Here is a 15335-nt window from a genome sequence, read left to right on the forward strand (position 1 = left end):
CTGAGTTGGATTTTCTGAACTAAATCCTTCACTTCAAAAGTAATCTATAACTTCAGTTTCTGTTTCTTTAATGTCATTAATAATCCTCTTTTCTGCAGTTGACTAGGAGATAGTGTTCTCTGAAAGCATTAAGGGTTTTTCCCAAGGTAGATAATGTTCTCCGAAAGCATTCAGGGTTTTTCTCAAGGTAGTTAATATTTTCTGAAAACATTCAGGGGTTTTCCCAGCTGGGAGAGCTATAAAGATAAGACAAAACAAATCAGCACTTAGTCGAAGCATAGGTATACCATGTGTCTTAACATTGATAACCTTTCTTTTAAGTTAACGCAAGTCTATGAGGGTTGCTGTCAGTTTGGGACTTTTGTTCATATTAGGAGGGTAAAACTTCAATATTTGAAGGTGTACATAGTTTTGTGTGTTAGTATTAAGTTGATAGATTTTAAGAGGGTATTGGGTTGTGTTTGATTTTTTATTTGAGGGCTTTCAATAAAACAAAAAGTTTTATAAGATGTGACATGGGTTTAAATGGATATGACAAGAAATAACTATGTAAAAGTTCAACCTGCCAAACAGCATTTGCATGTAACACAAAAGCTGGAACTAGGCATTTAACAAAAAGGTATTATACATAAAAGGTGGGAATAATAACTTTTTAATACAATAATGCTTTTGTTAATGTCTTTAAATGTAAATTACCTCATAGATAAATGCAAACAAGAAAGAGTAGTAGTAAACTATATTAAAAATGTAGACTGCAAATAGCTATGTTACAGGAGACACACTTAGAAAGAACTGAACATGTGAATTTGATAAAGAGAGATTTTCAGGAAGGTTATTCAGTGGAATACCTGGGACAAAGAAAAAGAGTACTTATATTAATTACAAGAGGAGTTCCAATAGTGATATAAGAAGATAAAAAAGATAATCATGGCAGATTTGTAGTGCTGAGGGGCTACTGGCAAAGGAGAAGGTTTACACTGGCATGTATTTACATTCCATGTAAAACTGCTATAATGGAGCTTATGAAAATGCCAGGAGAAATAATCAGTTTTCAGCAAGGACTGTTATTTATAGGTGGGGAATGGGATTTGATTTGCAGCAGTCAAAATGTGTTGGGGGGGGCCCAGAAGAGAAAATATAACAAAGGAAGGAAGATTTGTGAAGAAACTTATGAAAATATTTGGCATGGAAGATGTGAATTCAGTAATAAGAGTTTGGAGTGAATTTACATGTTAGTCCCCAAGATATAAAAACTGGGCTAGGCTTGACAGAATTTACATTTCACAGGAACATCTGCGTTTAATTGAAAGTATTGATACTCACCCAATAACTATTTCAGATCTTGCGCCAATAGTAGCTAAAATAAAAGCACTGGGTAATGAAATAAAAATGAGATATTAGTGCTTTCCCACCTATCTGTTGAAAAGAGGGGAGTTTAAGAATTAGGTAGTGGAGATTATTCAGGAGTCGGATAAAATTAAGATTGTATTTAAAAATAGGGTGGAAATAAAAGAAAGGGAGCTATGGTTAAGAAGTAACAAGAATTATTTAGAGGGACTGACAAATGTTAAAGTATTGCAGAATAGGGGGACTCTCACAGAACAAGAAAAGGATCAATTACAGAATGCTAGGCAGAAAATAAGGGATTACCTCGATAATATGCATGATCTTAGAAAGACTGCTGTGAAGCAACTGTTTTTGATAATAACACTAGAGCACAAAAACTTTTAGCACAACGACTCAGGCAACAGAAAGTAGAAAGGGCTGTCGCCAGACTTAGGGAGCCTATAACAAGGAAGGTAACAAGAGATCCTGTAGAGGTATTAGAAATATTTCAGAAATTTTATGAGAGTTTCTATAAAGCAGAGAAATATGAAAATCAAGAAAAGATACAAATGGAAATGTTTATGAAAGAATTAAATATGCCAAGGTTAGAAGTATATGAGGCTCAATTTCTAATGGATAGGATCGGAGGAGATGAGAATGAAAAAATGATAATGATCTGGAAGGTTTTGTTTAACAATATCTTAAGAGAAGGAGAAGTACAACCATCCTGGAAGAAAGTAGTGGTAGCTGTAATACTTATAGATGGTAAAGAGCCATCAGATCCAGCTTCATACAGGCTCATTTCAATCCTAAACCATGATTATAAAGTGTTCATGTCCATAATGGCTAAAACAATGGCAAAAGTAATGCCAAAACTGATATGGATCAGTGTGGTTTTACGTAGGGGGGGGGGCAAACATTTGACAGCATTAACAGAACACTGGTGATACAGAAGGAAGCAGAAAGTAAGAAAATACCATTGCTGTTGGTGGTTCTTCATGCAGAGAAAGCGTTTGACAGAGTAAGCTGGGACTTCATGAGCAGGGCAATGGAAGCACTTGCATTTCCTGAAACAATTCTAATTTTGATTAGGAAGCTATATGAGGAATCAGAGGTGAAAATTAAAGTGGGTAGGGTCCTCTCTCATAATTTATGCTTGAGCAGAGGAACCAGGCAGGGATGTCCTCTTTCCCCTTCATTATTTGCATTATATTTGGAACCACTGGCATAAAAAATAAGGAAATCAGAAATTCAAGATATAATTGGTATGGTAGTCAAGAAAAGTTGACTTTATTTGCAGATGATATTATTTTGTAACTGACAAAACCAGAAAAAGACATCAGTGTTGTGGAATATTTTGAGGCATTCCAGATCTTTTCGAGATACAAAAATTAATGAATCTAAAACAAAGGCAGTAGTGGTAAATTATGTACCCACACATGAACTGGTTCAGGAATACCCATATTTATGGGGTCATAATAAAATGAAGTATTTAGGAGTATGGATTAAAAAAAGGATTCTAGTGTGGCAGCTAAAGATATGTGGGAAGAGACTAAATAAAAGATAATAATACAAAAACTTAATAAATGGAAGCTTTGTTACATGGATATGTATAGTAAGAGACAAGCAATTAAAATGTTTTTAGTCCCTTTAGTCTTAAAAATATGCCTGACCTGTGTATATCAATGAGAGGAGAAGTTGTGGATAGCAATTGATATTATGAATAATAATGAAGGACTTTATCTGGGAGGGGAAGACAGCAAGAGTGAAGTGAGATAAGCTGATTCTTCCAGGAGAACAGGGTGGATTGGGATTACCTAATTTGAAGGGGTATTTCAGAGCTATACATTTAAGGCCCCTATACATAGCACAAGCAGAAAACTCTAATTTAAAGTGGAAAGGGATGGTGATGAAATTGGGGAAGCTCAAGAAACAATGAGAGACTGGGATTTTGGTTGCAGGCCTTTAAGGAGAATAACAATAATCATACAGAATATCATATCCATAAAGTAGCAGAAAGTATTATAATAACTAAACCAACATAGAAATGGAGAAAGGAGATTTTGCCAATAGGGGTGACTGCAATTAGGGATACAGACAATAGGCAAGAGGGAGCTGGAATTTATTGGAGAAAACTGGCAAAGGAACCAAGTTATTGGGAGCAAATAACTAGAGAGGGAAATATGATAGAATGGGAAGATGCCAAGAATATATTTGGACTGCAGATTAGAGATTGCCTTCCCTATCAGGGATTGATTTCATAGTATAGGCAAAGAGAAAGAAATAGGGGGTTCTAAACGAAAGACCAGCACTGATAGAGTTCTTAATATAGTCTAGAACAGAAGCTGCCATTAAAAAAGGAATAATTAGTAGAGCATATAAAATATTGATGATAAGTATAAGACTCAATCAGAGAAGTTTAGAAAGGATTAGGAAGAGAGCCTGGATAATCAATTCACTAAAAAAAAAAAAAAAAAAAAAAAACAATAAGAGGATATATGTTTGTCTCCCATATATGCAACAAAATCTGGAAGATTTAGGATTTTTACCTGGAAATGTTGACATAGATATTTTTATACCTCAAGTGGACTGCAGATAATTTTTATTCAGGCAGACAGCAAATTTTAGAGGTGTTAAGGGGAAGAAATAGGTAATTGGGAACATATCTTCTGGGAGTGTTGTAAGCTGGCGGACCTTAAGGATTCCCTTCAGGATGCACTGTCGGAGATTACACAATACACAAACGTTGCGAGATCGCTTAAAGCAACTTCCATTCAAAATGCAGTGGGCAGATTGGTCTGAGGAGGGAGATGATTTTTCTGAGCTATGATACAGAATCGGAATTGCCTAGATGTGGTAAAGCCTTGCTTTGTCTAATAATGGTGGCTACCAAAAAAGTAGTTACTAGAAAATGGAAATCAAAATCTAAATTAACTATACTGCAAGTAGTGAATATAGTAAGAGAGATAAAACAACTGGAATTAAGATCTTTAGAAAGAGGTAGGAGAAAACTACATAGGAAAAAATGAGAATTGTGGGAACAATAAATACGAAGGAGGAATGAGGTTTAAAAGACAGCAGGACTTAAATGAGCTATGTCATGTTTGTGTGAGAAAAATTGGGTAGATTATAAGTGATGTATAATGTTTGCAACTGGGAGTGTGTCAGTATGGTTTGTGATATAAAATGCTTGCAACTACGATTGTGTTGGTGTGGTTTGTTTTCATTTATATAAATGTATGATTGCATATGTAGTAAGTGATGGTTTAATAAAGATGTTTATTGTTTAAAAAAAGGCAGGATTTGAATATTTCATGTAATATTGCTTAGGCTGTATAATATATAGTAATATATGTTATGTTAATATAATTTGATTATATATATGAATGTAAATTTGCCTATGTCACAAGTGATAATTCAATAAAGGTGTTTGAAAAAAATCCTCTGTTCTACCTCCCCATTTTGTTTTCTTATTTTTGTGTTGCCAAATTTTCCATATTTGGGTAACTTTGTATTTCTCTTCAGATATCTTTGGTGCTGCTTTTTTGTATTGATTAGTTTTATTTACTCCTTTGTATAGATATTCCACCATATCAAATCTGTTTTTCTTTCATACATTCATATTTCTTCTGCAGATCTCTCCAGTTCCACCAGTGTCTCCTTAATTTGGGAACTCATTGTTCCATCAGGCTGTGACATAACCTGTGTTAGACTTTCTACACTAAATCCTTCATTTCACAGGTATTCCATAAATTTGGTTTCTGTTTATTTAACTTCCACCTTCCTAATCTTTTTTTTTGCATTTCCCCCGTTGTGTTCTTATTTTTTGTAATGTAAAATGTTCTATATCTGGGTGACTTTACCTGTATTCTTCAAATATATTTGGACCTGTTTTTTTGTATTGATTAGTTTGGTTTTCTGTTTTGCATAAATATTACAACATATCCAATATATTTTTCTTTCCCCTGTCCATGTTTCTTTTGTACACCTTTCAAAAATTTCTGGATTTTGTTCTTTATATTTTCACACTTTACCTATTGTGTTTTTTCCAGGCAGCAGAAAGTTTCTTCATCTATATAGTGTTCTGCTTGGGTGTGTTGTATAAATAAACACAAATTTGCTTTTGAGGTTTTTCTTGTGTAAGCATTTTTCTTTCCTCTAATTTCTCTCTTAATCTTTCTGAATATCTTCTCTCTGGAAATTCTGGGCTTCTTCCGTAATAATAACAATTCATAATTTCTTCCAGCTTTCTATTACGAAATCGAAGAGACTAAACATCAAATGGCTTTGATGTCGGAAATGCCGTTCAACGATGTGCTTTTTGTGTGATCGCAGTACAGTGAAGATCAGAATATTTGCCCTTTCCTCACTGTAGTGCGATGTTGGAGTTGGGTATATGTAATTAGTGAGGGGTGTGGTGGTGCAGCCCCCCCCCCCCCACACACACACACACACAATAGCGACTTCGGTGTCTTCAGTGTTGTAATATAGACCCTTTCTTCCTTATTCTCAATAGTCCACTCTATCATCTTTATGGATCTTTTTTGGCCTATCAGTTTTTATGATTTTTATGGACTACTGCTTCCTTCTGCAATTGGGAGAGGAAATCCTGTTCTTGAGCCTGGCTTAATCTTGAGGATTCTACACCGCTGTTTACTGCAGTCCTGGCACCAGTGTGTACAACAGATTTGGGCACTTTTTTATGTGGGACCTGTGCACCCAGCTGTCATTTTTTTATTTTTATCATATCTCCCTCCATGATATGTGCCATATAAAACACAATCTATGTATCTGTGTCGTCTTGGTGACATTTTTTGAAAACAGGGTTCATCATGCAAAGGTACTCACCAAGACTTGAGGATGAATTTATTTTCAGCATTTCTACTCTTCTTGTCTTGCCAGTTTCGTCATCTTTACATTTGGACCCCAATACTCCTGTATGACCTCAGATATTTGTGTATGTAAGACTTAGTGCATAATTTCTTCCTATTATCTTTTAACCATCTCTTATGACACTATTACATTTGTCTTTTCATTATCCGTTTGTCATTTTCTTTTCTTCATTCTCACTGAATAAAGAATCCTTCTGTAGAAAAAAAACATTTTACTCAATCTGTACAGCTCTCCTTAAAAACTGTCTTATGGTAGCTGTGTTTAGTATATTCAAGACATATGCTGTGAGCTTAATTGTCATAATAGCTACAGCTGAGAAAATACAGATTTTTTTCCTTTTGCCTGTGCATTGATATTTTCTGTTCTGTTGTAGGGACTGGAACCTGTGAAGAAGCTTTTCACTCCACCACTGCTGGAAAGAAGCATCCCATTTATTGCAATATTTTTCTCCATCTCCTTTGGGTAAGAATTGTTTCCCATTTACTCTATCAGACAGGGCTGCCTAATTTATAGCGTGAGATGTGCCAGAGTGATGTTTTTCCTGATTGTCTCTTAGCACAGATACTGTCTTTGTTTAGATCCATGTGCATTTGACTTGTTTTAAAAAAAACGGAATTAATTCAGCTTTAACCATAGGAAAGCAGTTTTAAGGTAACCTAAAATTATCTGCAGTGTTGAAGCAGTAGACGTGTTTATGTCCTACCTTGAAACTAGTGACAAACTGTGGAAGTAATATAGTCCTTAGCAATACTTCAGAGAAGAATAAAGCTAGATGACTTTTTAACCTGTTCAAGGGATTACACTTTGGTAACTCAAAAGTAAGCAGATTTGCTGGTTTAAGAAAACTGTATTTTTGTATGAGAAGGGAATCGCTTTGCAAAACAGTTAGTACAAGAGGTCAGTTATAACAATGACAGATTTTGCTACCAATAACACAAGTTGTACAAGTGTTGTTCTAGACACGATGTGGGATACAAGCCTGACTCAAAACTTTCCAAGCCTTCATCATACAATAGCCCCATGTTAAAAAAATGCAATAACCTGGACAAGTCATAATAGTTTTATATACCTAAGTAAAATAACCATAAATTAATTAATATGCTGTATTGTTTATTTATTGCATTTTTATAACTGGATTGCTATCCCACAGACATTTTAGTAGTGACTCAGGAAACAGATGCATAATAAGTTTGAAAATATAGCAAAGTGTATGACACTGAAGCACAGATGTTTGAGTCAGTAACAGGCTTCATGCTGTAGTTCTGGGTTAATTTACCTCATCCTCTGTTGGTACTCAAAATACAAGAGTGCAATAGCTTGAAAAAAAAGGAAAAATTCTGGGATATGGCCATCTTGGACATAGCATATGTAAGTCTGTTTTTTTTCAGCCATTCAGTCTACATTTCAGGTCTCACTGTAGTGAATCATAACATTTCAAATGGTTACCTCCTCTGTTTGCGAAATGTATGACTGTGAGCATTTTAGTTACCTATAGTGCCCTTGGGTCACCCCCAAAAGTAGGTATTTGTGCTTTATAGGATGACCTGATTAACAAGGAAATGAAATAAAATAACTAACATACACAATTTGTGGCATACAGTAAGTATTTGATACAAGTACATTTCATTAATTAGGTTATACAGTTAATATTATAATACATAACAGGACATCAATGTGGGTGCACATTGTTCAACAGTGCACACGGTAATTGAATGTCTACTGGTAATATTGTTATGGTATAATTTGGGCGGCCGCGGTGGTGCAGCAGTTAGCGTTGCCGACTCACACCAAGACGTTCTCTGGTTCAGTCCTCGGCTGGGGTGCCTTCTGTGCGGAGTCTGCATGTCCTCCCTGTGGTCGTGTGGGTTTCCTCTGGGTGCTCTGGTTTCCTCCCACATCCCAAAGACATGCTGTAGGTGGATTGGACCTAGGTGTGTGTGCGCCTTCTGTGGAAGGTTGGGCACCGCAACTAGACACTGTAAAACTCCACTGCCAATCATGAGCAAACAGGTGATCTGCTGTGGCGACCCCCTAACCGTGAAAAGCCGAAAGAAGAGGAAGATGATTGTTATGGTATCATTTATAAATAAGGTATAGCAAGTAATGCATACCTGTTCAAGTTTTTGTAGTGTTTACACCTATTCCAGCAACTGATGGCAAAAACGTGAGTAGCAAGAGGAGTTGGGAAGTATTCTACTGAGGCAATGGAGAATTAACAAAAAAAATGTACAGCAAAGACCCAAGAAGAGCAGAGGGGAGAGGGAGAATAACAGTGAGAGGGTATTTTAAGCTGGAAGCATGTGTATCTTAGCTGTTCAGGTGAAGTTTAAGTCAGGATCAGAAAATCAAGAAACATTGTACATTCTAGACAGCAAGAGTAATGTTCCTTAGATATAAGATGCAGACTTTGTCTCCTAGTGAGTTATTTATCCTGTTACTCTCTAGAAGAAAATACAACAGATACTAACCTTAATACTGAGAAAGAAATGCATGTTGAAATTCTTTCTCATTCTATAAAATCATCTTTTTTTGATCCAGCAACAATGCAAAAAGAACTTATGCAGATCTAACTTAAAAAAAATACTTTTTATACAATATGGCAAAAAAGACTAAATTGTGGATAGAGGCAAACAAAAGAAAGATTAATTAGGACTATGCATAGCAAATAATGCATGGAAAGGTGGGGTCCAGTCATGCATCCATCTACAAGGATGTGTACAAATAAGAAGAAGGGGAAGTGCAATCCACTGGCTGTCATGGCTATCATCTAGTTCAAACCAAACCACATGATTATGGCTTACCAAAATTTTCTGATTTAAATTAGTTGACAGAAAATGGTCCAATAGTGAGCGAGTTCCTGGACTGAGTGTAGCCAATAGGAAATTGATAATGAGGAACAATAGAAGATGACACAGGAAGTTCCTGGTTATTTCTGATTGGTGAAACAGTTTCACCTTGAAAGTAGCCTGAATGAAATAATAGGTGGTTAAACAAAGCAGCCGAATGTACGACTCAAAGTAATAAAGAGGGGGAAAGTGGAAGTGGATAGGTAGGCTATGTTTATAAAATTAATGAGTAAGTTCATATATTGCTGAGTAAAAAATGATAAAGCCCTTTGAAATAACACCTTACAAAGTGCAAATCATTTTCATCACAGAGAAGTAGGACGCATACGTAGCTATGTCTCTAAAGGGGATCATTGCTGCAGTTAGCCACCACAGTGATTGCTATTGTGAATAAGGCTGCATTGAATTGACACTTATCAGTAAATTCACTGCATTGCCTTTTAGCAAGTCTAGTAGATGAATCCTGATGACATCATTTACAGGTTCACTACTTTCTGAAGAAATTATTTTGCATTATTAAAAACACGTCTTAAGATGGAAAGATTGAAGAATTGGCTAGCAGCAATACATCTATGCTGACATAAAGGTTTACTACCTATTTATACTTTTAGTGAACTTTTTTAACTTTATTCAGCTTTGATTTATGATTTTCTCAGTGTTTCAAACTGAGATAGGGAGTTAAATTGCTTTTAGCCCAAGTCTCAAAATGTAAACCATAACTAGCAAAAGTCTGTTGATATTACAGACAGAAGAGTTGCTGAAGACATGAATGTGTATTATCAGAAGCAAATCAAAATATATGCAGTTTAATGTTTCCTTTACCCCACTTTATATGAATTGTAATAGTGAGAACCCTCCTTAATGAGTCCTTAGTTGAGTTTATCTACTCCACCAACTGGAATTCAGCAAAAATCTATGGAGCTCTTACGTTTGCAGATGTTTGAATGCTCATTATTAACACATACTGTGATATAACACACCAGTTATATAATAGCATGCATCCCCATGCATGATGGCTCTCTTTTGCTATTCACACATTTCAGATTATGACTAAGTGTACTAAGCATCCTTGTGGTTGCCAAATGTCTTGCCAAGACACACTCCGATATTGCCTTTACTGTTACAAGGAGGAATACAATGTGGAGAACTGCTTCAGGTGTCAGCATATCAGTCCTGCCACATGGAAGTTCATGGCTATAACCACAAGGATGGAGATCATAGAGGGGCCATTACGGGGGGGGGGGGTTGATGGGGAGGGCCCTTCCTGCAGCCTTAGGTGTAAGTCAGAGCACTGGCACAAGTACAAGTACCAGGAGATCAGGTTAAGACCTAGTCCTCCTAAAGGTAGGCCTGCAGGTCTATTGCCCCAGGTCCCTGCAAGTGCTAAGCCCCTCCTCAGCTACTTAAGCCAACACTTTTCCTCCACCTTGGTCGAGGATGAAGAGATTGTAGGAGGCATGTTCCTGGCTTCCACCATGGAAGATGCATCCCAGGATTGCTTTGCCACCAAGCTGTCAGTGTATTAATTAGAGCGCAGGATCAAGCATCCCAGTTCCATGGAGCAGTCCCTTGAGTCACCAGGTTACTGAACGACAGCACTTAGGGCTGAGGAACCTTTTGAGGCATTCCTGCAGGCCAGCGTAGTCCAATAGGTCCCTGTTGAGGAGTGTCCTTTAGGTCATTTAACAATAGTGCATTCCATGGGTTTACATTTCATCTTTGTGGAGAGGTATTTTTGGAGATCCAGGGATGGCAATCTGCCACTTTTACCCTCCTCCTCCCTCTGCCCTTACTGATCAGGATACCCCCTTCACTTCTCCCTGACATGATCTTGTGCTTCAGTATCATGCCCACCATCTCTTCTGGTCTGAGGTGAGAAGAGCTTTAGTTCCTTTTGTCCCTGGACATATCCCTTCCTCTGTAGCTTGTATTTCTTTCTGGTGGGTTCCTGTAGCCTGATGTCCCTTTCCTTGTATGTCCTCCAGACCTCTTCACAATACTCAAAGTGAGGTCTGATCAGGGCCCTCTAGAGTGAAAGCATTACCTCTTTGGTTCTGGAGTCTTTACCCCTGAGGATTTACACCAGCATTCTGTTTGCTACTGCCATTGCACTTTTATTCTACTCCTGGTGGTCCATTTGAGGTGTGACCAACACTGTAAAGATTTTTTTTTAATTTGTTGCCTTTGGTTTTATTTCTGTTGCTGGCATTTCACATCAGGATTGCTGCGACCCAAGTGCAGTAGTTTACACTTGTTTGCATTGATTCTCAGCTACTACCTTTTGTCTCACTTGTTCAACTTTTTTATTAGCTTTCCCTAAACTCTCTCCCTCTGTCTTCCACTGATGCATCTGTCTTTGTGTTATTAACAAAGAAGTTGGTCCTTTGCTCCCTTTCCTTAGGTATGTCATACAGACTCATTGAAGAGTACTGGACCCAAGACAGATCCCTGCATTGGCAAAATATATCTTTTCTTGCCAGGAAAAGAAAGAAGCACATATGGGAGTATTGACACCTTCTTCTTTCAACCAGGTAGTAGTTGTTATTTATCGAGCCATCTGTAGGAGGGATGGGAGCATGGACACCTTCTTCTTTTATCCAGGTAGTAGTTGTTATTTATCAATCCGTCTGTAGGAGGGATGGATAGGCCACTCTTTGGGACCTGAAGTTGGGCCACTCTTTACCATATGGCTCCCAACATAAGGGAGATGGAAGGGCACTCTCTGCAGGAACAGATGGGCTTATAAACAAAGACATTGGCAACCTTCAAACACTGGACCCCACCCAGTTTGGGTTCGTGAAGGGCCGATCTTGTCTCCTGAACCTGATTGACTTCTTCGAATCAGTCTCCAGAGCCATGGACAAGGGTAAGGTGGTCCACACAGCCTATCTAGACCTCGCCAAGGCCTTTGACACCATCCCCCACTCTGGAATCATAGATAAACTTACTAAGCTGGGCATTAATCCCTACGTCACCCAATGGGTTGCCAACTGACTTACTGACAGAACCCACACTGTAAAAGTAGCCGACTCCAAATCCAGCTCCAGACAAATGACAAGTGGAGTACCTCAGGGTTCAGTCCTGGGACCGCTCTTGTTTGGCATCTACTTCTCTGAAGTACAGGCCAACACTAAGGGACTTTGGCTAACAAAGTTCGCAGATGACTGCAAACTGGGAGCCATTAATGAATCCCCAAATGATGTGGGCCTTACAGAAACAGATGCTTGGTGCCAGAGCCATGGGCTCAAGCTCAATGCCAAGAAATGTATAGTTATCCCCTTTGGGAAAAAACATGTACCCATGAATTACCACATAAGTGGCAGTACACTAAACACCGAAAGTGTGATAAGAGACTTAGGGACACAGGTGGACAGTGGTCTCACCTTCGATAACCACATCGCCACAACAGTCAGGAAATCCTTCTATGTGGCACACCTCATCACTAAGGGCTTTTCATCCAGAAAAAAGGAGGTCATTGTCCCACTGTACTCATCCCTCATTAGACCCATTATAGAATACAATGCCCCATTTGATATGTACCTCTCAAGGCATCTGCAACAACCGGAAAGGCCGCAGAAATAACTCACTAAAAGAATCACAGGCTTAAAGCAGATGCCCTATGCTGACCGCCTTAAAAAACTCCAGCTATACTCTGTCGCATATCGTCTACTCAGAGGCGATCTCTGCTTAACATACAAGGCCATGTCAAACCCAGAGCTGTTGGACATGCTACACTTAAAGAAATCCCAGTCCCTCAGAGCCACACGCTCCAGGGATCTAAACCTTGTCATCACAATAAACAAAACATGCTGGAGGGATAGGTTCCTGACCCAGAGACTCCCCAGACTCTGGAATAGACTGCCCATACATGTCAAGCAGAGTGCCTCTTTGGCCCTCTTCAAAAGGAACCTTGACGATTGGATGGGAGAAAGGAAATTCACCCCGGGGATCACATCAGTCGCCCTGCTAGACAGGGATCCAGGGAAGTAAATAGTGTGGGAAGAAATAGCCAGGGAATTGTTATTGCTAGGCTTGTATAGGCTCTAGGGCTGATAGCCTAGTACCAACCTATGAACCTATAAGGCTCTTCCCTAGCCTGGGTGTGCTTGGCTTTCACCCCTTGACAGAACAAATGGGCTAATTATTTAAGGTAGAGGAGGTATTGGGTAGGTTTTGGGGTATTGGGTGAAAATCCTCACAGCATGACTTGCACCTGCTTGCACTTCCCAGGGGCTGCCTGGTAATGTTGGATATGTCCCTGTAGCAGGAGCTTCCATGGCTGCAGCCTCTAGTGGACACCAAAAATCAGAAGACATCCCCTCTAACTCCTTCTCAGATGATTGCCTTTATTACCAGGGAGGTTTTCTCTCTCCATTGTCAGTTGTTCCTACCATTAAAGGGGGTCTGGAAGGATGTCCTTCAAGGATGCATCTGCAGTCATAACAAAGGGTTGTCCTGTCGTCAGGCAGCCCTTCGGTCGGCCGGATTCCAAAGTCTGGGTCTGGCCTTGGCTGGTGTCGCACTTCGCCCGACGTCATCTCTGCTGGTCTTCGGGTATAAAGGCATCAGCCGACACCATTTTCCCCAGTCTTTCTTGCCGCGTGGCTCCCGAAGCAGAAGCTGTTCGCAAGTGCCGGTCGGTCAGATCCAGAGATTACTACTACCGAATACTACTTCGAAGACTTCTAAAAAGCTAAGTACCCCGTTGGGGAATCTTTCTTGCCTCAGCCGATGTCAGAAAAAGTAAATAACTGTTTAACTTGTGGGAAACAAATACCTCATAAAGATTTCCACTCTTACTGCTTACCTTGTTTAGACCCAGACCACGACGTAGCAGCCTGTTTAGCCTGTGCTTCCTTCAACCGACGAACGCTTAGGCGTCGGTCGGAGTTTGCTGAACAGTTTTTCGGCTCAGATTTTGCGTACATTATGCCGTCGGATCCTCCGACAACTCAAATTGTTAAAAAACACAAAGAAAAAGACCGACACTCGCGGTCCGCGGTTTTGGCCGAAACCACGGTTAAGCAAACCGCGAGTGTCTCGGTTTCGGCCGAAACCGAGCAAACGGGTCAATCTTCAGCCGAATCCATGACTACTACCGAGGCTCCTGCTACTCTAGTTGAATCGGCCTCTGAAGTTTTGCCTACTAATGTGGTTCCTATTGAATTATCAGACACTATCCCTTTGGATGTCTCTACCCCAGCACGTGGTGCTGCTAGGCCTCCTGCAGCCATGTCTATTAAGGCCTTTGCCAGGGCTAAAGCAGCCAAAACTGCTAAATCAGTGCCTGTTAAGCCCCCTCACACAGGCCCAGTTCCAGTTCACAAATGCTTACTCTGGCAGAGGATCTCATCTCTTTAATTAGGGATCCCAATCTCACCCAGACAGGGCCTCTCAGCCTCCAGAAAAGAGACCTAGAGCAGAGCCCCCAGAGCCAGTGTCCTCTGATGATTCTTCGGATGACTCAGACATTACAGACCATCCAGAGGCTCCTTTTTCTACTTATGAAGATTCCGATGCTGAAGAATCTATTCCATCTGCCTCTCCACCAGAGGAATTTTCCTTTGGGGAAACCTTACATGCCATGAGAGAACAATTCCAATGGCAGGGACAAGATTTCTCAGATTCAAGAAAAAGGCTTAGGACCTTTCTTCACTTACCACAACATAGGCCCTTAGCTATACCTCCAGTTCTGCCTGTTGTGGATGATGCATTTAATGATGTTTGCACTGCTCCTGATACTTTACCTCCAGCCCCTGCCAAACCAGATAGGTTTTACAGGGTACCAGACACTCATCACCACCTATACAAGGCCCCACTTGCAGATCCTGAGACTATCTCCCAGGGGCCTAAGGCAGTAGCTTCGACCTCAGCAAAAAACCCACTCCCTTCTGAAAGAGAATCCAGGTCCTTAGAGAGATGGGGGAAAAAAGTTTACACCTCTGCTACTCTCTCAGCTAGAGCTTTGAACTGTCAGTTTCATATGATCCAATACCAAGAGTTTATGCTTGATCAGTTAACTAAGAAACTGTCCTCTGATGACTCCTTAGATAAGAAATATGTTTTAGAAATGGTGAATAACATTCAGCAGGTTAGTAACCATTCTTTAAAATGTGGCTATGATGCACTGGAGGCTTCATTTAGATCAGCCATGACTGGCACAGTTATAAGAAGGAATGCATGGTTGAAAGAACAGGTCTTGCCGGATCATGTTAAAGCAAAGCTGTTAGATGCTCCTATGGATAAGGCCAGTCTATTTGGTACTCCTGC

The 15335-nt window shown here is 39.5% G+C and overlaps 1 protein-coding gene across 1 annotated transcript in view; it reads left to right on the forward strand.

The window, feature by feature from the left end:
* The window catches only part of LOC122806959 (synaptic vesicle glycoprotein 2C-like), a 419490-nt gene that overhangs the window by 253203 nt on the left and 150952 nt on the right, over positions 1-15335 (forward strand). The window contains exon 9 of the mRNA XM_044077810.1: positions 6593-6681. Coding sequence (XP_043933745.1) covers positions 6593-6681 — 89 coding nt within the window. The remainder of the gene's footprint in view (positions 1-6592; positions 6682-15335) is intronic.

Source organism: Protopterus annectens, chromosome 7.part0 (assembly GCF_019279795.1).
Source record: "Protopterus annectens isolate FY-2018-M chromosome 7.part0, PAN1.0, whole genome shotgun sequence".
NCBI classification, from domain to species: Eukaryota; Metazoa; Chordata; order Ceratodontiformes; family Protopteridae; genus Protopterus; species Protopterus annectens.